At 48.0% G+C, this 25267-nt stretch overlaps 1 protein-coding gene across 1 annotated transcript in view; it reads right to left on the bottom strand.

Annotated features, from left to right (window-relative positions):
- ACOT9 (acyl-CoA thioesterase 9) overlaps positions 1–25267 on the bottom strand; it is a 29798-nt gene continuing 4531 nt past the window's right edge. The window contains exons 2-16 of the mRNA XM_061570215.1: positions 23921–23991; positions 19801–19824; positions 18519–18564; positions 16063–16233; positions 14978–15015; positions 13265–13354; positions 12147–12250; positions 10431–10504; positions 10022–10089; positions 9319–9430; positions 7663–7753; positions 7454–7539; positions 5550–5637; positions 3988–4138; positions 1–2423 (exon numbers count right to left, since the gene is read on the bottom strand). Coding sequence (XP_061426199.1) covers positions 2374–2423; positions 3988–4138; positions 5550–5637; positions 7454–7539; positions 7663–7753; positions 9319–9430; positions 10022–10089; positions 10431–10504; positions 12147–12250; positions 13265–13354; positions 14978–15015; positions 16063–16233; positions 18519–18564; positions 19801–19824; positions 23921–23991 — 1264 coding nt within the window. The 3' untranslated portion in view covers positions 1–2373. The remainder of the gene's footprint in view (positions 2424–3987; positions 4139–5549; positions 5638–7453; positions 7540–7662; positions 7754–9318; positions 9431–10021; positions 10090–10430; positions 10505–12146; positions 12251–13264; positions 13355–14977; positions 15016–16062; positions 16234–18518; positions 18565–19800; positions 19825–23920; positions 23992–25267) is intronic.

The raw sequence follows: 25267 nt of genomic DNA, 5'->3' as shown, positions 1-25267 counted from the left end.
AACATTTTGTGAAGTTTAATGGAACGTTAAACTCAAAAACAATACCCAGGCCACCCAGAAACCTAAATCAATCGTTCTCACACGTCATGAAAGTGAGAACACCCACCTGAGCCCTAGTCTTAGTGTTTGACGAGACTGCGCACAAATCATTCAGCACACGAGACGCGTTTCAACAGACACCTTAATATACTGGAGGCGGCCAGAGCACGCATGGCGACCATGCACATGTACGGCCCCTTTGTTAATCAACTGCTGGATGAGGGCCTCCCCACATATGTGCAAGCTGTGAATGATATTTAACTTCACAACGACGCTGGTCAGTGCGAGTTGGTGAATGTGGGCTACTGCACTGCCCCCGAGTGTCCGCATTGGCGCTTTATAGATGTGTCAGTGTGTACGTGGTGGTCGCCCATCCAAGCGCTTCACCAGGCTAAAAACATGTTTATCCCTTAGCTTCCGAGGAGCAAGCGATGGGAACGAAGCGCGCAATGGGGGGGGGGGGGGGGGTATTTGGTCATAGGCAGCGCGTGAATAAATGTGGATGCAAGATCCCCCAAGCAAGTTTGTTCTCAAGCAGTAAAACTCGCATAGTGCTATTTCATAAACATGTCAAGCAAGTTTGAAAATATACGTTAAATACTTTTGTTCAACAATTGCGTATAGGAGGAAAGTAACACACGTGCCACCATATCTGTAATGTGAATAAACATTTTCTCGGCTTGCATTTTGCATTCATTAAATTTTCTAGAAAATAACTAAAATACCACGCCCTAATTGAGACCGATAACATTGTGTACAATAACGTTCAACTACTTAACTCTCCGTTGTCACGACACCTGCTGTACAGGCTTGGACAAAGCAACCCGATCAGCTTTCATTAAAACCCAATGCTTCCATCAGTCACACAGCGTGGCCTTAACATTAAAAAACTAGAAATAACAGGCAACGTTTCAGACAATGGTCCTTCTTCAAAGCACACATTTACATTTATGTATGATGATGAAGGCCCATTTGCCCGAAAAGCCACCGATTATATTTATACATGGTTTCCTTTTAAGGCCACTCACAGTGCGACAATCGTGTTGAGTTGTTGTTGTCTGCGACTGAGCACCTCCACCAGCGGCATCACCGCCAAATATTATTGGCGAGCTTTCATGGCACTAAGCCATCTCCTCTCACGAAATGTTGACGATCAGACCATATTGCATAGCTTCAGACTTTATAAAGGCAAACGCAGAGAAGCAATCAGCACCATGTGTTGAGACCGTGGGTTGAAATGTGTAAATGTGAAGCATCTATTCCTCTCCCCAAGATCCAGTTAATTGACCCGGGTAAAGTGCAAATGTTCAGAATCTAATAGTAGCCCTCAGTGTGCGTGAGACTGGCCATTTAGTAATTATCGTGTGTCATAGGTGAGTGCATGTCTCACAAATCCAAGTCGGGAGTTACCTTGGCAGTTCGATCACTCTAAGGTCAATTCATTAGTACCGTCTTGCAGAAAGTAAACCGTGATTGCCCCACAGATAAAACCACTGATGCTATAATAACGTGGAGCTGCCCACCATAGGAATACGGGTTGTTAAATTGATGATCAAATTTTTCAGCAATTGATTACGGAATTGATAATCGGTTCGAGAGTCGTGGAATCAACGATCAGATCGCAGTTCAACGACAACGAGGATCACAGTGATTGGAGCGAGCGGCCGTCCAAACGGCACGGCCCGTTCCAGTGTGGTCACGCGACCGCCCGTTACGTACAAAGTTAAACGTATAGAACGTACAGCCGCAAGTCAGTCCACTGCTGGATGAAGGCCTCACCCACGCCCTGATGGTCATGAGGCTTGTTTGACCATACCTCACCACGCTGGTCAGTGTGGGTTGTCGCCGGTTAGTAAACCGATATTTTTATTGGGTTTTAACTTCCCCCCACCATGCGATTATCGATAACCCTGAGCCTCGTTTGTTAAGATGGGGATGTGGACCACGGTGGAACTGGGCTGGAATCGTAGAGCAGGCGGCCGAAGTGGACAGGGAAATGTTTGCACGTTACAACTTAGATATTTCATATTATTAAGTAATTGATTTTCATGCCTGACAACAGACTGAGCCTGACATTCGTTGTGGATAAAAGCTTCTCTTCGATGCGTAAAGCAAACACAACTCTTGCTGAAATAAAGTTTGGAAATGTACAGGATACACGTTTGTAACCCTAGAATGTAATGCATTGTGATATAAATGAAATGAATAGCATTTTGTATTAGCTTTTTTTTTATGCTGAGAAAGCACGGTGCCTTCTCCGTGAACTCCGAAACTGCCATTGGCGCCATCTGCCGTGAGAGTTCAGCATCGAGTCGCGGGGTATCGGTGAGTCCATCACACAGGTGACTGAAAGTGCCGCTTGCCATCCAGGTACAGCATGGATTCTGAAATGTAAAAATAGGGAAGAGTGCGCGTTACACCACCAACATCGAAACACCGCGACAGTAGTGCCCTGTGAATGAACCGGCAACATTGTAGTCCCTTGGCACACACAGCGGGAAGGGGAGTAGAGTCAAGGATGGGGAAAAGACCAGGAAAGGGAAAAGAGAGAAGGGAAGAAATGGGGGATAAGAGGAATAGGATGGGAAAGAAATGGAGAAACGGGGGGACAGGGTCAGGAGAGATGAGGAGAAGTAGGAGGAAGAGGCTACATGAGGGCCTCGACGCTGCTGCTCCACGAAGAGGAGCGGTGTTTGTTCTCACAGTGGGCGGGGAGAGGGGAGTTGTCCAGAGTGGGGGTGGCCACACACAAGTCACGTGGTCTATGGGAGGCTTGAGCTAATTTAGACAATGTAAATGAATCCATAAGGGACAAGTTGCATTTAATATGCTAATTATATTAGCCTTAATTACAAAGAAATGGAAATGACCTACGCTTTGGCAGGTTGGGTACTTTAGCACACATTCATCCGATAGTTTGACTTCGTCACTCACTCTCAACCTCAATATTTACCGTAACATAAAAGTGCGTCTCCTTCAGCCTCAGTGACAGTTATTTGGTTGGATCAAGCCTGTTGTTGTGGATGTTAACTGACACAATAACTCGACAACTTCTATCACCATGACTGTCTTAGAAGGCTTTGTATGTATGTTGAACTTCTTTCACGCCGTACTCAAAATCCTGCAAACGTGGGATTTATGTGAGGGTGTATGTGGAAATTATCGAACAGCTACTTATTTAATGACGTGCATGCACATATTTTTACAAGGCAGCCACACAAACCGGCACAAGCTGCCTCTCCAAATAAAATGGTGGTTGTTGAAAGGATTGCTTGTGCTGAAACAGCAGTGGTGGCTACGCACATGGCCTGCATTCCAGCGCCGTGGAGGCAGCGATGGTTGGTGGATTACACACAGATGGTTGTCAAACTTTCCTCCTGTGGGAATCGAGGAGCCATACTCTGGCTCGCCAGGAGAAGGCGGTACAGCAAAGTGCAGATTATCATCTGTCCCTTTTGTAGGGCAGTGTTACCCTCCTTTCACAAGTGGGGTTTTCTCTGGGTGCTCCGGATTTCTACCCACATACATAAATACTCAATAATCGGTGGAAAGCATCTTACTGTAGAGAGGAATGCAGAGCTTTGGCAATTGTTCGTAGCACCGACTCATTGCCTGGCCCGCTGCCTTCCAGCTCGTCTGCGGCTCCTCAGTGATTGTGAGAAGCAATTTGCACGAATGATGACGACGCTACACGGAAATAATAATCTATACTTTATAAAGCGCCTTTCATATTGAAGTATCCCGAAGCACTGAACGTAAAAATAAAACTACACTCACAAGTTTAGATACAATCTAAGTGAAATAGAAAGCTGCAAATAACAATAATAAAAGCAAACAAGCAAAAAACACACACGAGCTTGGCTCTTTCAGTGTTTGCTACTGCCAGGTACCCTTGTCTACGTGGCGGCACTTGGCCACGAGCCGGACGCCTTCCCGGCGACCCCTCACCTCCGTACGACTTGGGAGCCACCTTCGGAACGGCGGAGTCGGCCATGAAGGTGAAGTGGAAGACGTTGGTGGTGTAGTGCTCCTTGAGCTGCGGCACGTGCACCTCACTCTGCACTCGCACCTGGATGCTGTTGCCCTCTGTGTAGCACACCTACAGAGACAAAGATCCCCCATATAGCCTTAATGGACTGTTGGGGTAAGTGCTGTTAGCGAGTAGCACCTATGAAGGGCGGCATGGCACACGACGAGGTGGGTGGCCAGCACCACGCCCGGCCGCCTTTGTCTCCCCAGTGGCAATTGTACACACCGCACCAGGTACTCATTTGAGGTTGAGTCGACCTAGGGGAGGCCCAGGACCGATGAAGATAATCGGCACTGGTGTTGGCCATGAGTGGGAATCGAACTCAGGTCGCTGGGTTCGTAGCGCAGTGCGCCAACCGCTACACTAACGCTCCCTACCCCTATAGTAAACCCACAGAGACACACAGAGATACATAACTCATATATACATAGAGACCCGTGAAGATACATACAAGACAAGCCACAGCAGTGCAAGTGTGGCCATGCAACCCAAACTACGGACCACATAGCAACCCCACTGTGGTCTGCGCTACTTCAACGGAGGAGGAACAGCAAAACGACACCGACTCTGCTGAAGCCCTCTCGTCGTTAATTCTCGATTTGAAGTTTTCGTGACTGCAAGGGTCCATACTCTTTGGTTTTGTCGGTAAAGTCACGTAGGTAAAAAATAAAATAAATTAAATCACGACGTTTCGGAGGCAACACAAGCTTCCGTCTTCAGGTGGCACCGTAACAGCAAAATTACTGTATCATTATACAGTAAAAATAAATTAAACGTCGTGATTTAATTTATTTAAATTGTATTTTGTACCTACGTGACTTTACCAAAAAAAACAGAGTATGGACCCTCTCGTCGTGTGCAGCAGCAGCAGACCTCGACATTGGCATTCAGTTCCTGAACTGCATTGCCGCCACCATCACCTTATCTTCTTGTGTATTTATAGAGCGCCCTCGCCCAAGGCACTTTACATTGTTTAAAGACACGTGACAAAACAGAACTGTTTAGACGGCAGGGGCATGCAACGTTTGAGGAATGAGTGACCGCGACAGAGGGGCAATGCGCGGCGGCGGCGGCGGTCAGCAAGGGTTAGGGAAGGACAGGACGGAGTGGAGGGGCGCGGGGAGGGAAGACGAAGAGAATGGACAGTGGAGAAGAGGTGATGCACAAGGATAGAGTAAGTGATGTATGTAAGTGTATGTTGAATTTCTTTCGCACCGTACATAGCCACCTGGGCGAATCGGAGGTGTGGGGGAAGGACAACAAACTAAAAACAAAAATCAGTTCTGAAGAAATTAGTTTTCAATCTAGATTTAAAAGTGGACAGCTCCAGTGGCTTCGTAACTGGTTCAGTTGTGGCAAGCTCCTTGTGTGTAATGAGTGCGACGAAGAGAATGGATTCTCGCAGCCACGAAAGCTTCAAATCAAGATTATAGTGTATCCGTTCGTTATGCGCAAGGATGGAGAGTAGAACGGCAGGTACCTGAGAGTTGAGATAGAGTAGGGCACCGATCTCAACGGGCTTCTGGAAGAGGATGTCATCCACGGCCACCACGTAGACACGCTCTCCGCTGCGGGACGACAGCGCAACGACAGAGGGAGCAACGTTGGCATCGAATCTGTCGGGGTCACATCCCTGCCGTGCCACGATTAAACGAGTATTTTTTATTTTATTTTACCAGCTAAAGGCCCACCGAGCTATACAGCTCTTTTTCAGAAGCGACTTGGCTAATAACTCGAAGTGGCTTATCATCGTGTGGAAATGTATAGCAGCCAAATATTCTAAACGCACGTCGATAATAAATGTGGAGTGGAAAACCGGAGGACGAGGAGAAAAATTCACGCGACTACTGGGAGAGAGAACATGCCAGGGTCGGGCTCGAACCCACGACCATCTCCTAGCCACCACGCGTCATCATCGCTTTCTTCTGGGTTGCCATGTGGGTATGAAGTCATGTTTTTTAAAATTTATTATTATAGTCCTCCACCACCCGATGACACAGCCAATCAAATCAAGTTGTCACGTGATGGGCAAATGTGTCGGGTGGTTTGGTTTCTCACCAGACCAGAGGAGGAGAAATGCTTAAAAGCCTGAGCGAAGTATTGGACAAATTTGCTGGATGATGTTTCGCTGGAGATGACATCCAGCATCATCAGGTGTTCACGCCAGCTCAGCTCTCGCCTACTATTATAGTTAAGCAATTGACATACCTCCACGATCTAACCCAAGATAAAATAATGCATCTTAATATGGGTTGCGAAAGCCAACGTATAACAATTGTCTCCTTCATTCATACCGTCTCTCCAGACAAAACAAGTATCTTTTACAAAACACACTGGCCGCACGGCCTTCTTGGATTGCATCATTTCAGCAACATTGGTTCAATACAATCAAACACTTCTGGAGCGGTTTCGACGTACAGTGTCTCATCAGCAGATTAAAGCTTTGCTCAAATCAATGCTGAACTGCCAGATGTTGATGAGCAAGGAGCCCCTCCTGACGACTTGGGGTCCCAGTTTGACGCAAATTGATCAAACACGTAACTCTAAATAACTGTCGAGTGTCGTGGTGGTGAATATAAATAACAAAGGAGATAAGTGGATAAAACGTCTGCTTCTACGAGACGTCTGGCTAAAACATTAGCAAGCTGCAAGCACGTACAAAATCCTCTGGCACGTGTCGTGACGGTGCTGCAAGATCCGACCGTGTCCGTCCAGTGCTCGCCGAGCTGCATGAGCTTCCGGTTGCCAAACGAATATATTGTAAGGTCGCACTCGTTACACACAGAGTGCTTGCCACAAATGAACCACAATATCTCGCTGATCTCGTTAAGGAGCATAAACCATCACTTGAACCCTGGGTCATCCAGGGTTCAAGTGATGGTTACCGCATTGCGTGGTTTTAGATGCGCTTCTGCGGCCGTCTGGAACTGCTCTTCCCTCCGATATTAGGAAGCCATTGGAGCAATGCACTTTTAAATCCAGATTGAAAACGCATTTCTTTAGAACCGCTTTTTGTGTTAGTTTGTAGTCCTTCCCCCACACCTCCTAATAGCACGATTGTCTACGTTCAATGCGAAAGAGGTTCAAAATACACACACATATATACATACACATACATATAGACGTGTCAGTCTCATTCCCGTCTCACGTCAGTTCCATCTGTCCCGTATCTCGTTTGTTCCGCGCCATGTGCATCGTTTGTCTCGTCCACATCGCCTTGCGTGTGCACCGTCACAACCGCGGGGTTCCGAACAAATAAGTCGTCTTATTGGTCGCTGCGACACGGCACAGTAATCGCGCTCTCAAGCTCGTCGACGAGTCCCAATGAGGTAACAGTTTCAATGAAAATGTCATGACGTTAGGAGTTGAGTATCTGACACTTGCCAGAACACATAGGCATTGGCCCACGCCAACTCGAACGCCTTCCTCATGAGGAATCCGCCAAAGATCTTGTTGTGGATGTTCCGTTCCTGTTGGAGAGATGGCACGGGGGGGGGGGGGGGGGAGGGGAGCCATCAGCCGCTCGCACAAGCAAGGGGGCTTTCGTTGTTGCTGAAGCTGTCGGCAAAGCGCGCACTCATTCGCTCGCTCACCTGTGGATGACAGATCTGCAATCCCTTGAGCTTGGCGTTCTCCATCCACATGCTATTGTCAGGCAGGCAGCGCCCTTGAAAGCTCACCGTACTGGGGGAAGAGACAGCATTTTTGGCACGTCATTGCGGTTCGAATTTCACTCAAGGGCCTTGTCCACACAGACGGTGATGGCTCGTCGTTGGGGCTCGCGGGTCCGGGAGCTACTTGTGAAGTAAAAAAGACACCCGTAGCGAAACTTACCTGGTCGTTACGTAGATTATAAACCGCATAAACCCGCTCTCAATCCCCTCCCTCATCACCCTCCCCCATTCCTGCCACCCGTGGGTTTGTGCTCCGCCAAAATATTTACCCGTCGGTCACCGCTGCATCTTGGGATAAATGTAAATAATCCCAAGATTGCGATGGCCCTGAGGGCAAAGCCAGTGATGCCACCACCACCACCACCGCTCACTGCCGCCACCACCACCACCAACCCTCACTGCTACCACCACCATGACCATCCCTCCCTGTTACCACCACCACCACCACCCCTCGCTGCCACCACCAAATATCACCTGAATAGACAATGATCCCCCATATAGCCTCACCAGACTGTTGGGGCAAGTGCTGTTAACGAGCACCTATGAAGGCCGGTACAGCACACGAGGAGGTGGGTGGCCAACACCGCGCCCGACCGCCTTTGTTTCCCTGGTGGGCGATGTTGACACATTGCACCAGGTATTCATTTGAGGCTGAGTCACCTACTGCCCTCCACCATCGTACAGCTGCCCCACTGCAGAATCGCAGCGACCCCCGAGATGTGCTCTGAAGGGATGCCCCCAGCTGTTGCTGCCAAATGTTTGTTTGCACTTGGGAATTTCAGACACTTAGTGATATTTGATACTCTGTTGAGGGTGTGTACGCGTGTGTATGTATACGGGGGTCGTAGTGCAACTGGTGAGCACACTACGCTATGCACCTGGCCAGCCAAGTTCGATTCTCGCTCACGGCCAACACCAGTGATGATTCCTGGCTTACCCTAGGTCGACTCAGCCTCAAATGAGAATCTGGTACGGTGTTTAAACATCGGCACTGGGGAGACAAAGGCGGCCGGGCATGGTGCTGGCCACCCACCCCCTCGTGCGCTGTGCCGGCCTTCATAGTTAACATCTCGCCACCGTGGACCCCACGGTGGCGAGATGTTAACTACCTCGCCTGGTATGCAGGAGGTCGTGGATTCTTTTCCGATCCTGACACCTGTATATTTTGACTTTTCATGTTCTCCCCGTGGCCGTGTGGATTTTTCTCCAGGTCTGCCGGTTTTTCCCTCCGCATTTAGTGTTTTTTGGCTAGTATTTGGCTGCAATAAATTTCCGTGTGATGAATCACTTCGTTCAACAATCATTTGTGAGAGCCAGGTCATTTCTGAAAAATAGCTATACAGCTCAGTGGGCCTTACCAGGAAAAGTAGAAATAGTTTAATCTCATAGTTCTTTGCGAACAGCACTTTCCCCGACAGCGTGTTCAAGGCTACATGGGAGGCACGTCGGGTGGCGGCGGGGGGATCTTTGTGTTTGTGTGTACGTACGTATGTCCATTATGTGTGTACGTTTAACTTCTTTTGCACCGTACGTAGCCAACCGCGCTAATCGGAGGTGCGGGATGTGTGCACGTACCGGGTGTCGAGCGTGCCCAGGAAGATCTTATGGATGATCTCGCGTTCCTCGGTCGTCGGCGCCATTTTCAGCAGCGACGCGTTGCTGGTGTTCACGCGGCGCAGCTTGTTTACTGAAGAGAGTCACGGAGCGGCCAACAACCACGCAAGCGTCACAGCGGCGGAGGGTTGTAGTAACAAAGAAATTACTTCGTCACTGACTACCACCACCGCATGATTCACCCAACCTGTGTGTATTTAGGCTGAACTTGTTTCGCACCATACGTAGCCAACCGCACTAATCGGAGGTGCGGGACTAAAGCCAAAGATCCTCCGTATTGCCTTAGCAGACTGTTGGGGCAAGTGCTGTTAGCGAGCACCTATGAAGCCCGGCACGGCACACGAGGGACTGGGTGGCCAGCACCACGCCCGGCCGCCTCTCCCCAGTGGCGATGTTGACACACCGTACCAGTTACTCATTTGAGGCTGAGTCGAGCTAGGGGAGGCCAGGACCGGTTCAGATAATCGTCACCAGTGTTGGCCTTGAGCGGGAATAGAACTCGGGTCTCTGGGTTCGTAGCGCAGCTCGCTCACTACTGGGGACACGGCCACTGTCAACACCGCACTGGAGAGTGCGGTTGGTTCACTCACTACTGGAGGACCCCCCACACCCCGTGACACTCACTCTCCCCCCGTGATACTCACTCTCCCCCCGTGACACTCACTTTCCCCCTGCTGGAACTGCGCCATCTCCTCGGGCCCCTCGGGCTTGAGTGGGTGCACGAACGCTCGTCTGGAACGTCACAAGGCGGAGAAGCGACGCATCACACAAACGCCCACAAAATCACACACACAAACACACACAAACTCCGCACCGCGTGTCGGCATTTACCGAGGATCTGTGCTTATGCATTCATTCGACACTATCTCATACAGAAAGAGGCAGAAGAAATCAGTACACTAATTGCTGTACTGCATTCTGGAAACATTTTATCATGTGTGCATTGATCCACCAACCCTGACTGCGGCCTCCACAGCTCTGGACCGCAGACTACCACGTGCGTAGCCACCACCGCCGCCCGGCAGTGGACTTTGACGGTAAAAGAGCAGGGGCGGGGGGGGAAAGACACTCACTTTTTGGTCGCAGGGTTTCGTGCGACCAATACGAACGTAGCGTCGAGGATGGGACTCCAACCCTCGTCGCGGACCTGGGGGAGACGACGAGAGCGCAAGCACGGCAACTCGGCGCCGCACGGATGGAGACACGTGCAGCGGTGCACAGGATCGCCAAAGTATACCCACATGCTAAGATAATAACACTGGTAATAATATAGGGGTGTTATATTGATCAAACACCAAATAGACACAAATTACAAAGCATTAAGTTTGGATTATCCACACATAGTTGCGGTAAAACATGAAAACAAATATGCAAAACACGTGCCCTAATATATATCCTGACGCTAACCCCTAACTCTAAACCTAATATATACCAAAACTCTAACCCGCATTAAGATCTTAATAAGAACGTTAATATACACAGCATTCCCTCTTTATTCACCAACTTCCTATCCGTGATGTTGGCTATCCGCAAATCGCATCTGGAACTCTACACGACTACTGCACAGAGGGAGAGAGAGTAAAAGACGAGATAAAGTGATGAGAGAGGATGTGATGTGAAAAAGTTATGAGACAAAGAGATGAGAGAGCTTCTCAGACAGTAATTCATAAAAAAAATAGATTTTCGTAGGCCAATATCACTATCAGCGAAATTTGCTATTTACGAGCATCTCCAGATTGTAAATTACTCACACCGACTCGTTATAACAATTCACCTGCTTACACTTTATTCACCTATTCTTGCACCAGTTGTAGGCACTCCGATAACTATCTATACGGTCACATATGTTTAACTTCTCCCCACTCTTATCTACCTTCCACCTCACTTATTCTGGACTCGGTAGGTCTACTCTCAGCGACTCCGCACAAAGCGTCTTCGCACACAGCATCTTCGCACACAGCGTCTCCGCACACAGCGTCTCCGCCCACAGCATCTCCGCACACAGCAACCCTACATCTCCACCGTTGTCCTCACCTACGCTCCTTCACCCTCACCTACGCTCCTTCAGAGCGTAGGTGAGGGTGGGGGGACCAGCCAACACCCGCCCAGCGACGGCGTGAGGGTTGAGGTCCCGTTGACGGCTGGAGCGGCGAGATGTCTTCACTCTTCGACTCCGGCAACAACAACTCCCCCTCCGCTCACGCACACACCCGCTTATATCCCTCTGCTAATTATCCGAGACCTCTCGTGCGTCTCTTTAAGCTCTCGCCAGGCCGGCGCCTGTTGGCTCATCAATCAACCCTCATCTCCCGTCTCCCTGGCAACACCTCTGGTCTCAACGTGCACAACCGGTCGACCCCGTTTGCACCTACTTCGCCCCTTCACAACTGGCGGTTTGTCTGTGCAACCTCATGTTGCACAAGCGCACCTGTTTGCCCCCAGTTGCCCTCGAATAACTGTGCACACCGCGTATTTCACTCCTCTACACACGTATACACAGATGTGCGATCGCATACTGGAGAGTCCATGGCTCAACCCTGTGAATAATCCAAACTCTGCCTTCATGTCTGGCTCACTATGAGCTCTCATGGAGAATGCAGTGTATTCAATCCACCGGGTTGAATATGCAGCGAATCGCAATTGTGAATATGCAGAGTGCACATCGTAGCACAACGGGTAGGGATTTTATTTTACTATGCCATCTATTGCCGTGTACATCAAATGAGATGTCATTGAATCTTTGCTGATGCTATTGTGGGCATCCGACCCCGGCTTGTTACGAAGATTACCTGCAACATCTGCATCTTGACCTCCATGGAAGACGCGCCAGCCCAGGACACGTGGCCACAGAACTTGATGTCGCTGTCCGGTCGGATCACTCGAGTCATCGGGTCTGTCCCACGAGACAGACGCAACGCCACGTCAACCCCAAATCAATCGACACACGCACAGAACGGCACGTCGACAGGCACAACGCCCAGAGATATCGACGGAGAGCCCTGGCGCCTGCCTGCAGCCAACGAACGCCTTGACTGCAGCACGCTGTACGTGTCGTACAGTAATCCCCACACTGTTGTTAAACTGTGTATGAAAAAATAAGAATAGGCTTTACCCCTTCTGGCAATAAAACAGGAGGTGTGAAGGTTTTCAAACAATAAATAGATACCTATTGCAAGGCATCAAAAGTCTACATTAATGAAGAGGGAGAGAGACTGAGAGGGAGACTGAGCACGGGAGAGACTGAGAGAGATAGAATGAGAGAGATGACAATACAGGACCTGGGTTCATGAACCTGCCCGAGTGGCACTTCTGAGTAAGGCCGTAGCCATGGAGTCAACATTGGGGGGGACCAAATCTTCCAGGGGGTCTGGGGTCCCCCCCCCCCCAGAAAAAATATAAATTTGAAAACGAATTTCCTGCCTAAAATATAAAAAATTCACTAACACATAGGATGGACTTTTTATTGATTTTTTTACAATGTCTAATAGTGTATTGTATTACATTGCTGTTTTTTCTTTTTTACATTTTCTTGTTTGAGATTAGGGATTTATAAAGTACAACCATAACCACAATCATATGAACAGAAATCTATTTTATAGCAATATATTGCGGGGGGGGGGGGGGGACATTTTTAGCATATTTTAATATTGGGGGGGATGTGTCCCCCCCAATAAATATGATAATTACAGCCTTGCTTCTGAGTGTTGTACTCCATCATGACTGGGTTTTCTCTGGGTACTCGGTGTTCTCCTCCCACATTCAAAACCACCGACTGAAAAGGACAAATCTACACGCCAATGCAGAACCCTCCCCGTAAATAATCCCGAAGCTGTACGGCCTAGAGACAATAAAATTCACTGTCGTTATGACTTTCTTTTACATTTTGAATATCACATTTGCAACGTACTCAGGTGTATCTTGTCCACCATGGCAGTGACGATGGAGAGAGGCGACGTAATGGACTTGGGGTTCTTGTTGTGCGTGTAGCTGATGAGCACTGCAACAGAGATCACGACGATCGTTACAGCACCCGGAGTAACCCCATCGAACGTCACCTGCTGGACATCACCGAATGGACGTAACCCAGCAAACGACCGAAAAACGTTACGTGATGTTCAATGGGTTAGGAAACATTAAAGGGGTCAAAGCCATAAACCTTAGACCAGTTTTATACCCCTGAACTCAATAACCAGCCAATCTCCTCCCCCCTCCCCCATCCCCCCTCAACGCTGCTCCGAGGAGCCCGGAGTGGGGGACCGCGGCTTGAAACCGCTGATGTCCCTGGAACTACCGCCCGGAACGGCAGAATGTTCACCTGTACCCGTCTAGATTGAAAACTAATTTATTTAGAACTGCATGGTTAGCAACGTACGCTGCGAAAGAAGTTCAACATACAGACAGACAGAGAGACATCAATGTATGATGTGAGGATGTCGAATATTTTTTTTTAATATATATACAAAAAAAAAGTGGCAAACCCATCCAACATCAACCCGAGGAACACAGCTGAGAGCATCGCTACGTGGAGACGCTGAGTAGACCGCACGCGCGCACACACACACACACATAAGCAGGATAAGCCCATAACATGAACAAGACAGAAGATGAGAAAGAAGACATATGAAGGATGTGAACCATCTGCTTATTTACTGTTATTTATATTCTCTACAATGACCCTGATGATCGCGACGTGTTGTGTATTATATGGTTTTGTGTCGAACTAAGATCCATGTCTATGAGCGAATACTGTGATCCAATAGCCAGTATTATGATCGAATGGCCAAGAATATGATCTATTAGCTAGTATTATGATCCAATAGCCAACACTCAAGGTGCTCAACATAGTTTAAATAGGTAATATTTTAAAATACTTTTTGAAAAACACGCTTTAATGAAATATCCCGTACTCGTAATGCCAGAACTCCACGACTCCAGGAAGTGGCCGCAAAGCTTGCCATAACATAAGGGGCCCTTGTAATTTACAGCCAACGTCAGTTGAGCGTGGACAATTAGACCCAAGCCGAAACATAACACGTTAAAAAGATAGTTTAAACATTTTTTTTAAATTATTGATAGAATATAGTATTGTCATCAGTATGACACAAGTATAACACGTTTGCAGTCGATAGCACATTGGGAAGTGGGTTAAAATGGAGTTAGAAGATTTGAGGATACGACAACAGACAGAGTGAGTTAATAGCAAGCATGTAAAAAGATTGTTTAAAAATATATTTTTTTAATTTTTATGACAGAATATAGTATTGTCATCAGTAAGACATAAGTATCAGAAGTTTGCAGTCGATACCACATTGGGAAGTGGGTTAAGATTGAGTTACAAGATTTGAGGATACAACAACAACAACAACCAGAGTGAGTTAAATAAAAGCGTGTAAAAACAGTGACTGAATAGAATTATTTACATGGCAGGGGCGTGCAAGGGTTGAGAACTGAATAACAGCGATAGAGGGGTACTTAGGGATCACGCAAGGGTAGGGCAGGGATGGGACGCAGTGGAGGGGGGCGAGGGGAGGGAATCTGGCATGAGGAAGGAAGCTGTGAGTACGGAGTGGTGGCACCAACGGCGTTGGCCGCTACATGTTCATAACTAAATTGTAATTACCTGAAAATGTGTCCAAATCTTCAAGAATCCTTCCAAACCTGTATTGCAGTAGAATAACAAAAAAACAACGTTGGTTAAACACTGCCTTTTCTCTACATTAATGTTCACCAAATACTTGAAGTTAGAGAATTCAGCTGCGGTGGCGAGATGTTAACTCGCCCGCCTGGTTTGCAGGAGGTTGCGAGTTCCATCCCGACCCTGATACCTGTATATATGGAGTTTGCGTGTTCTCCCTGTCCTATCGTGGATTTGTATATCTGGTTCTTCCGGTTTTTCCCTCCACATTAAGAAACATGCATCTAAAGTGTTTGGCTGCTATAAATGTCCACTTAAGCCAATTCGTGTAGCTATCATTTGTGGCTAGGTCGCTTCTGAAAAATATATTTTCTAGCTCAGTGGGCCTTACCTGGTAAAATAAAAAGAGTTAAGTAAAAGTTTATAGTTTCCCAGGTGAAGCCAACGGAGCTATAAGCTCTTTTTCAGAGGCGACCTGGCCACACGTAATAGTTCGTCGCTGTGGCTGATATCATAACGTGGGAATTTATAGCTGCAGCCAAATAATCTAAACGAGTGTCGATTATAGGCAAACTCGGAGGACCTGGAGAACAATCCACGCGACCACCATGATGGAGAGAGAATACACAGCCTCCAAATATACAACAGGCATCGTCAGGGTCCGAAATCGAACCTGCGACCTGCTGTCTACCAGGCGAGGTAGTTAACATCTTGCCATCAAGGCATCACATCCTCCTTGTGGTATGGGTCTCCGTGCTACGGAGAAGGACCATTGCCCGTAACGTTACCTGTTATAGGTTTAATATTTTTAGGCCACAGTGTTATTGACGAATGTGTCAACACTTTTGTTACTCGCGGTGTAGGAGAGCCTATCTCACTGCCAGCCCTCAGATTGCGGAGGGACAGAAACTGGAATGAACCTCGCCGACCTGCACTGACCGGCGTGGTTAAGTAGGTCAAAAAAAATTACCCGCCCCCACCCCCCCGGAGACCCACACCACGGCGTGGGGAAGAGCCCTGGCCCAGCAGCTGATCGGCAAGGGGGGGCCTCGTAGATGCACCGTGCGTACCGGACTCCCTTGTGGAAGTTGAGGTACTTCTCGCGGAGGCGCATCTCGCTGCCCAGGGGCAGCAGCACCTCCTGGTAGCTATCCTTCATGCTGCGGGGCTCCAGCTCGTCCTGGCTGGCGGGCAGCAGCTCGCTCTGGGCCTTGCGCTCCATCGCCGCCTTGCCATGGTCACTGCAAGTCACCCCCGCACAGCCCAGCAGGAGCGGTTCATTTTATTACATGTTTAACGAATGCTTTTACGCGTGGCTGTCGTACGGTTAGAGCACCAGATACACAAGAAAAGAAATAGTATGTTTGTCGATGTTACATTGTAAGTGGAGGTCAGCCCACGTAGCCACAGAGCTACATGACAGCCTCCTCCAGCACGTGCAGGGCAACAACCAGCCCGCCCAGCACTCCCCGACGGACTTCACCGCCAGAAACAATGTCCACTAGGGTCTCCTGCTCCCCGCATTCACACAGTGGGCTGTCACATCGTAGTATGATGCCCCATCGATATTTGCAAGCAGCATACACCCTGCCCTGGTCACACCGGATGCGGTGCAACTGAACCTCCCCCCCCTCCCTATTCCAGTGACCTGTAGTGCCACTGGAATGAATACAAAACACCTGGGCAAACTGTTCAGCTAGGGCCATACACGGTCATGTCCGAGAGGCTCGCCAATCTGATCCTGACTGTGCGAGTCTCTGGGTCTATGCGTGAGTGTCTGGTGGTGCTCCCCTGTAATCCAGCACTGTGCCGGTCCTCTATTTACAGTAAAACCTTGGATTGCGAGTAACTTAGTCTGCGAGTGTTTTGCAAGACGAGCAAACATTTAAAATAAATATTAATTTGATAAACGAGCGAGGTCTTGCAGTACGAGTAGTACGTGTATACGCTTTGTCTGCCGAGCGTCACGTGATCACAACTGATATACGAGTGCTTTGATCTACGAGTGCTTTGGATTACAAACACGTTTCCGGAACGAGTTATGCTCGCAATCCAAGGTTTTACTGTATAAAGTAGTTTTTGGCCAATTTGGTAATGGCTCTGAGTTGTCCTCTCTCTGTGACCCAGAGCGAGCGAATGCGGTGCGGCGGCGGGGGTGGCGGCGCACGGTTACAAGGGTTTGGTGGATCGCGGTAAAATCGATGTGAAAATCCTTTCCCGTGGGCGTCAAGGAGGAGCCATTGCCTGCCTCGTCAGGCAAAGGTGGGTAAATCAACGTGCCCAATAATATGATCCGTCCCTTCTGTAGGGGATACAGTATTGCCCCCTCTTCGAGTGGCCCAGTTTCCTCTCACATGTATAAACTCATCTGTTGGATCGAAACATCGTAATGCAGAGAGGGCCGCAGAGATTAGGCAATTGCTGGTAGTGTCGGCTCATCGCCTGGCTGCTGCCTTGCAGCTGTGGTTCCTCAGCGATTGTGAGATTTTCAATCTGCACGATCGACAATGCTGCATATAAAACTAAATGTTATTATTGCTTTATAATTGTGGAGAGAGGAATGAAATAACAAGAAGAGACGTCACAATGCAGCAGTACCACGAGGCGTATCCATCTGGCAAGGAATTACTCTTTGGTTCTTAAGAAAAAGAAAATAATGAATTAAATAATAGCACACGACGTTTCGATTGCAACACAAAAAATCATCATCAGGTACAAATGAGAAAGAAAGCAAAACCTAGTAAACTTAGAAATATAATGCAATACAACACACCCTACCTGGTTGATTATGCTCTTCCAAAGATTGCTAAATTTAAGAGAGAGATTAAACACAGAACAGGAGACACATAGACAAACACGTAATCAAATGTATGGAATGAAAAAAAGGAATTTAGTGTACAATACTATACACGTATCCTCGAAGAAGTACTGTATACTACAGGAAGAAAAATTGTGCGGCTGAACCTCGCTGGCTATTCAGGGGAGGCTGGGAATGGCGTGTGCCCTAGCACCTGCGACGGGCCGCTTGCGAGACAAGATGGCTCGTGGAGACAAGATGCGCGTGCGTTCAGCAGCATCGTCATGAGCAGTAGTTACAATGTGTGCAGAAATCTCACAGGCAACCACGAATGGTCGAGCCACTGGGGCACGATCGTTGAACTGTACCTCGATAAATTAGGCGCGAGAGCTAAACCCGTGAGAGGGAAGGGTTTGCTGTATTACAATGATGATTATTACTCCTGCGGTAATAATCAGGGTGGCCGTTGGATTGGAACCGTGACCATCCGCTACAAGCAGCTAACGGCCGGGCCACATAGTTATGCTGAAACTACGAAGTGGCAGCCAAAGAGCAGAACGCGCACGAGAGAGCGTCCAATGCAGAGATGGGGTGATGAGATTAGCGGGTGTCCAGAAGCCACGTGGATTGTTGGCAGGTGAGTCTGTGAGGGATGGCGAAGGCTTGGGGCGGCCTTCATCCAGCAGTGAATAGATCATAGCTGCTGAGGTTGACGATGATCATCTTTACCTCCACAAGTCGGACACACCGATGATTTCTTGCAGCTTTTTCCGTACTGTGAAAAAAAGATTTGCCAAACACTTATCAAACTATTGCAAACGACACATTGTTAAAATAATCAAAAAAAATTATTTTGTTAATTTTGCCACTTGTTTTTTACGACTGTAAACGGACAGTAATGTGAACTCGTAATGGTGCGCCGCCACCGCCGCTGCACCGCATTCGCTCGCTCTGGGTCAGAGAGAGGACGACTCAGAGGCGCGACGAGGAACCACAAGCAAGCGGCCATGCGGTGAGCCATTACCAAATTGGCCAAAAACTACTTCATATATAGAGGACCGGTAAAGCTTGGGCAATAGTTTTTTAGCGCCAGCTCATCGCGTGGCTGCTGCTGCTGGTGTTGCTTTGCCGCTCGTCTGTGGCTTGTCATCTTCTCTCCACGCAAGCGAGGAGTGAACACTGTGGGGTAGTGGAGCGGCGTTACAAGTCGACGTTGTTATTATTGTTGTTGTTACAAGTTGACATTATGATTATAATCGCTGCCTGAAGAGTGTGACTGGTCGTGTAATGGACACGCGGCAACGGCTTCTATCTGCCAGTGGAGGCACGCGTTACGCTCACCACGATTGGGGTTATTTCCAAACACCGCCTCGAATGGTTCCACTTACTAATTTTCTCTGCCACGCTGATCAAATTTGTACGTGATGAACCACACGTTGGCAATCGTACACACTCTCTTACGATTGGGAAGCCAATGTCATTTGAACGAGGGCCATTTAAGGCAACTTGTAAGTGATCAGGACAAATCCGAAGATTGACCATGGACTCTATGTGCTAAGAGCGCCGTGGGCAGCAAAGCTAGAGCGTTAGTTGGAATACACATAACTTTAATTAGCAGCCCGACGGCTGAGAAAAACAGTGACTGTGTTCCCATGGGTCACCATATTTTTAGAAGTTTAAAACAACACGTGACATTGTGCATGGGGCATCCCACCATTGTAGCTGGTAGCTAAAATATCACACGTGGCTCTGATACGACCTTTGTCAGCAATCCTTTACACAGTTCACCGCACGTATTCCAGATGAACTCTACGACACTTCGTGATGAAAGTTGGCTTTGTTAGGGGATAAATGAACAAATTGGCGGTACACCGGTACGCAGAAAAAAAAAATCATGGGGTGGTTGGATGGCTCGGATGACGTTCAATCTTTACTTTTGTCCCTCAGGGACTGTACGTTTAAACAAACTGGAACACAGCAGGTCAAGATTACAAACGGACATATTACATACCTTCAGTCATTAGCATGCCAGTACCTGCACAAACGGGGGTGAGGAGAGAATGAGTATTTCAATGCAATGCCAGGACAGAGGTAAACGTTTCATTCATCTTACTTCCCCCACGTGGAGAACCGGCCCTAGACCTTTGGGGGCCCTAAGCAAAATTTGGTTGGAGGCCCCTTTGATGTATGATTTTTTTCACCCACTAGCTAGCAGTGACTCTAGGGGGCCCTCTGCTGGCCACGGGGCCCTTTGCAATTGCAAGGGTCGCTTAGTGGCTGGGCCGGCTCTGCCCACGTGGACACTAAATACCTAAACGGTTAATGTTTAAATGGTCGCGTATTATGCTTTATATTCTACTAGCTTTACTACCCGGCTTCGCCCGGGAATTGGATTCTTGTCTTGGATTAATACACGGCCTACGCGAAGGGTGAGGGGGGGGGGGATGCGTGACGTCAGCAGGCACACTACGTGACGTCAGCAGGCACACTGCGTGACGCTGCCGCTTGCGGGTGACATCACAGATGTGACGTCACCGATCACTGGCCGTGCAAAATATATCCATTATTGCGCCCCCCCCCCCAAAAAATACAAAAGTCTATTTTTATACTTTTTGCATTGTGTACAGTCTGAAACCTACCCACATGCCACATTTCAAGTTTGTTGCATATCGGGAAGTATGCTAAACATTTTTTAACAAACACTCATTCACAAATTTCCCTTTTATATATATAGATAACAATCAAGTGTATTTCTTCTGTATGGAGTGACTGAAGCACAGCTTTAGCAACCATGTTATTAATGTAATACATTTAATCATAATGTTGTATATATCAACAACATAATGCTAATATCCACACTTCCAATTAGTACGGTTGGCTACGTACGGAGCAAAGAAAGTTCAACATACATACAACTTGTTAATGTGCCACACTCGCGTGCCATTGAAAACGTGAACGTGTTAGTTTGAAAGTCACGCCCCCTGGTTGTATTCATTTGCCTGTTAAACCAAAGTCACTGAGCTGAGAGAGAATCCCTCCATCCTTGACTCCACTCCCTTACCCGTGGTGTGTGCCACGGGTGCAACGTTGCTCACTCTTTCCAATATTCTTCAGCGCTATGCTCTCTTGATGGACATCCGAAACGTGCAGAGCAGAGGTCGCAAACGGGTTTTGATTCCTTACCCGTACCCGTACCCGGCCGCACCAGGGTCGCAAACGGGTACCCGTACCCTACCCGATACCCGGCTACCCATACCCGGTCGGGTATCGGGTAGGGTACGAGTACCCGATTGCGACCTCTGGGATGAAGCCATGTTGCAGGCGCGGGTGGGTTGATTCTAGGAACTTGAATTGTGAGAAGAGACAAGACGTTGGGAAATGAGTGACAAACAGTTACTCACCAGTGACTAACGGCCTACCCGTACCCGTACCCGGCCGCACCAGGGTCGCAAACGGGTACCCGTACCCGGCCGGGTACGGGTAGCCGGGTATCGGGTAGGGTACGGGTATCGGGTACCCAGTTGCGACCTCTGGTGCAGTGCCTCTCAATTCCGTGGTCTGTGCAAGACGCATAAAACTGTCTCTTTACTTGTAATTGTATTTATTTGTATTTACTACTTACCCTCGTGCAATGCGTTGCGCACAGGTTGCACATCATTTTGCGCGTGGTTGCAGTCGGTGTTAGCCGCTGAGGTCATGACAGGTTTCCTTTCTCGTTGCTGTTGCTGCATGCCCCCTGTACCGTTCCCGATCTGCAGTAATGTGCACTGATGTTGACTTTATTGAGGGCGATATTGGCACGTAAAATCAAGATTGAAAGAATGATGGACTTGTTTGCCAGATTGTTTACACTTTGTGTATCACCGCCAACACGGTCTCCCGCCGTCTATCCTGGCAGAGCATGCTCTTGGGTTGTACATGTGGCTTTTACCTGCCACTTCAGCTGTCTCAGAGGCAGACACGTTTAATTGGACAAGGACGTCAACGGAGATTTCCTTGCTCAGGGTTTGGTGAATCCTTCAGTTTATTATTATCACCGAGTGAATAAAAAATATATTTGTTGCTAAAAACGATTTTTATTTTACCAGATAAAAAGGCCTACTGAGCTATTCAGCTCTTATTCAAAAGCGACCTTGGGCTATCAAGCCACTTCCTTGAGCTATCACAAATGATAGCCCAAGGAAGTGGCTTATCACTTGAACATTCATAGCAGCCAAATACTCTTAAAGCATGTCGATTCTAAATATGGAAGAGAACAACCAGAGGAACCTGGAGAAAAATCCACGTGACAACAGGGAAAACATTCAAACTTCGAATGCAGAGGCGTCAGGGCCGGGATCGAACCCATGCCCTCCTGTATATTAGGCGAGGTAGTTAACATCTCCTAGACGCCGTGGTGAGATGTTTATGATTTCTCTGGTTCAAAAGCCACACATCAAGGACGAGGAAAATTACTAAATGTTTTCCTCACTCTGTAAGAGAACACGATGTCAATTTTAAAAACATTCATTCTATAATTTGCAAATCAATTACTTAAACCAACCTATAATTATGTTGATCATGCTGTTAATGAATTGGAATCCCACGTGATCAATTTCTCAACGGGTTATTTTGATGATTTTCTAAGTCCCCCCGTAGAGGGACTCTATCATTCCAACTTGTAGCGCTGCGGCGGTGCCGCACGGCGCTTGCTCTGAGAGAGAGAACGAGTTGAGAGGCTTCAACCAGGAGCCAGAGACAAGCAGGGGCAGGCAGTGCCCACGTGCTAAACCGGCGCTACCAACAATTGCCCAAGCTCTGCGATCCTCTATACATATTAACCCTTTGCCATTCCAATAACATACGTGTACGTCATATTCTGTTCTCATGATATACACGGCATTGGAAACTGGAAGAAACACTAGAATAAAATAACTTTATTGGTATCGAGGCTCCCACAAGGCCATGCAGGGGGGCGTGTGGCACAGTTTGTCGCCGGCTATCAGAGCGAGGTCGTATCACGATCGGTTCTCTGCGGTGAGTTATGTCTTTAATAACAACGGCGTTACGCCTCTAAATAAAATGAACGCTAAACCGCTTACGCGTTCAGAGATTCAACGGTGAACGGGACACCCATCAATACTCACGCTATCCCGTACAGATGGAACAGGTGGAATACACATTTAGCCGTCCCGCCCGTGGGAAAGGAGTTTCACAAAGTTTTGTGTGGAACGATCCGCCAACCCTCGCTGCTGCCTCCACAGCGCTGAATTACACCATGCCGACAATGGAGGCCATTCTGACAGCAGTGCTGTAAGCAAGAAATTGACCAGACCTTGCACAGTCCCAACACCATCGGGGTCATCGCATCGCTTAGCAAAACTCTCACAAGATTAGCAGGGTTTGCTACGCATGGTGTGAAAGAAGCTCAACATACATACTACATATTGTATGATAGTGGGATGGTTGCAGTTCTTTAGCGTCAATATACTAAATGCCTCTGTTGATATGTAAACTCTGACTTTAACATAGCCACTTCCGTGACCAGTTACATGCTAATTCCTCACATTAACATCATGCTAATCTCCCAGTTGCATGCTAATTTCTGACTTTAACATTCTGCTAACTCTCTCACATTAACACAGCTTATTCAATGCTAAATTCTTCTGTTGATATGTAAACTCCTTTGTCAAGGTGCTCTTCTCCTCCCACCCAGCTTAAAATACGCTGCCAAGCTTTGCAGTGTTCATTGGAGCGCTGTCTTTCAGACAGCTGTCTTCACATGAGGACGGCTGCTTGTGTTGTGGCCGAAACGTCGTGAGAATTTTATTGTTTTATTTTTATTATTTTATTATTTCCCTTCTACGTGACTTTACCGAAACCAAGAAGATGAATCCCTGCAGTCACGAAAGCTTTAAATCGAAAAATACATACTACACTACACACTATACACTACTTTCCACTAAATTGAAAACAAATTTCTTTAGAATCGCTTTTTGTGTTTAGTTTGTTGCCCATCTCCCCCGGCACCTCTGATTAGCACGGTTGGCTACGTACGGCGTGAAAGAAATTCAACATTCATTCATACATCACTGGTTTATTTTAGGTGAGATCACCGTGCAAATAAATCGAATGCTTCCCCCCGTACTGACCTGCCGCCTGGCTGCTTGAACACTCCCTGCGGGCGCCCGCGGGGAGCTGCGTCTGCAGGTACCATCCCAGCCTGCAGGACGAGACACAAAGCCTCCATGTGGACACGCTGGCTTGTCAGGGAGCGCCCGCTAAGGTCAGCAGGGCACGCGAGCGTGCGTGGTGCATGCCAGCGTCGTCAATGACGCAGCACACACTACTCGGCTTCTCGCTTTCAGCTTGAATCCAGAATCAGAATCGTTATTTGGACCGGAGGAATCCGATGAGTTGTAAAGATCATTACAAAAACACGAGAGGAATACAATGTGTAGGAAAGGTAAACAAATTACTTAGAAAATATACAAATGCAACTAAACTATGTTTCATCTTACCAGGTAAAGGCCACTGAACTATTCATTTATTTTTCGCGGTATGAAGAAGGGCCATTGCCCGAACCATCGACTGCTTTATCAGTTTCCTTTTCAGGTGACGCACACGCAGCATTGTTGACGAATGTGCTGAATTGTTGTTGTTGTTGTCTTCCTCGTAGCTTTGTTTGCCCCGTTAACCTGAATGTGGCAGCGTATCCACCGCTGGGTGTATATATGTTGAACTTTAAAAGCCTCTCCGAGCCGTCATATCCCCCGCGGTACCGCGATGCAAGGTGATCCACCTTGGGGCCTGCACACAACCCGGTCTCATGGCTCCATCTCCACGCTGAACGTGCTCTCGGATGCGTCCACCCCTTCGGCTGCCGCTCTGTCATTAGTCCCGACCACCGGCCATCGTCCTACGGCCATCACCACACCTATGCGGCCGTCTGGAATGCTCTTCCCTCCGATATTAGGAAGCCACTGGAGCTTCTGAGGCCGTCTGGAACGCTCTTCCTTCGATATTAGGAAGCCACTGGAGCTATGCACTTTTAAATCTAGATTGAACACTAATGTCTTAAGAACTGGTTTTTGTGTTTAGTTTGTTGTCCTTCCCCCACACCTCCAATTCGTACGGTTAGGCTATGTACGCTGCAATATAAGTTCAACATACACGCATACATCATAGCCCAGGTGGCCCTTGCAAACTGGCGGTTCCGCGTGCCTCACATTGACCACTGGGTACCTTTGAAAAATAGCTTCATAGCTCATCAGATTACTCCAGGATAAATAAAAATTCTGATTCTGTCTCAATGGGTCAGTTTCACCTCCTAGTTCATCGAGGACACAACGATGATGATCCCTCATAGCAACGGGGTCCGCCCCATGCCTGCCAATACGATAAAAAGTCTCTGATTTGATCAGCTGGTTGGGAGTGCCATTGGAGAGTACCCGTGTGTATAACGGGTACCATGCCCTGTTAAGAGTGTCGTCGGTGTA

This window comes from Lethenteron reissneri, chromosome 45 (assembly GCF_015708825.2).
Source record: "Lethenteron reissneri isolate LAM-NWPU_2019-01 chromosome 45, ASM1570882v1, whole genome shotgun sequence".
Taxonomy (NCBI): Eukaryota; Metazoa; Chordata; class Hyperoartia; order Petromyzontiformes; family Petromyzontidae; genus Lethenteron; species Lethenteron reissneri.
Note: the sequence above shows the minus strand (reverse complement) of the source record. Positions and strands in the feature narration are given on the sequence as shown.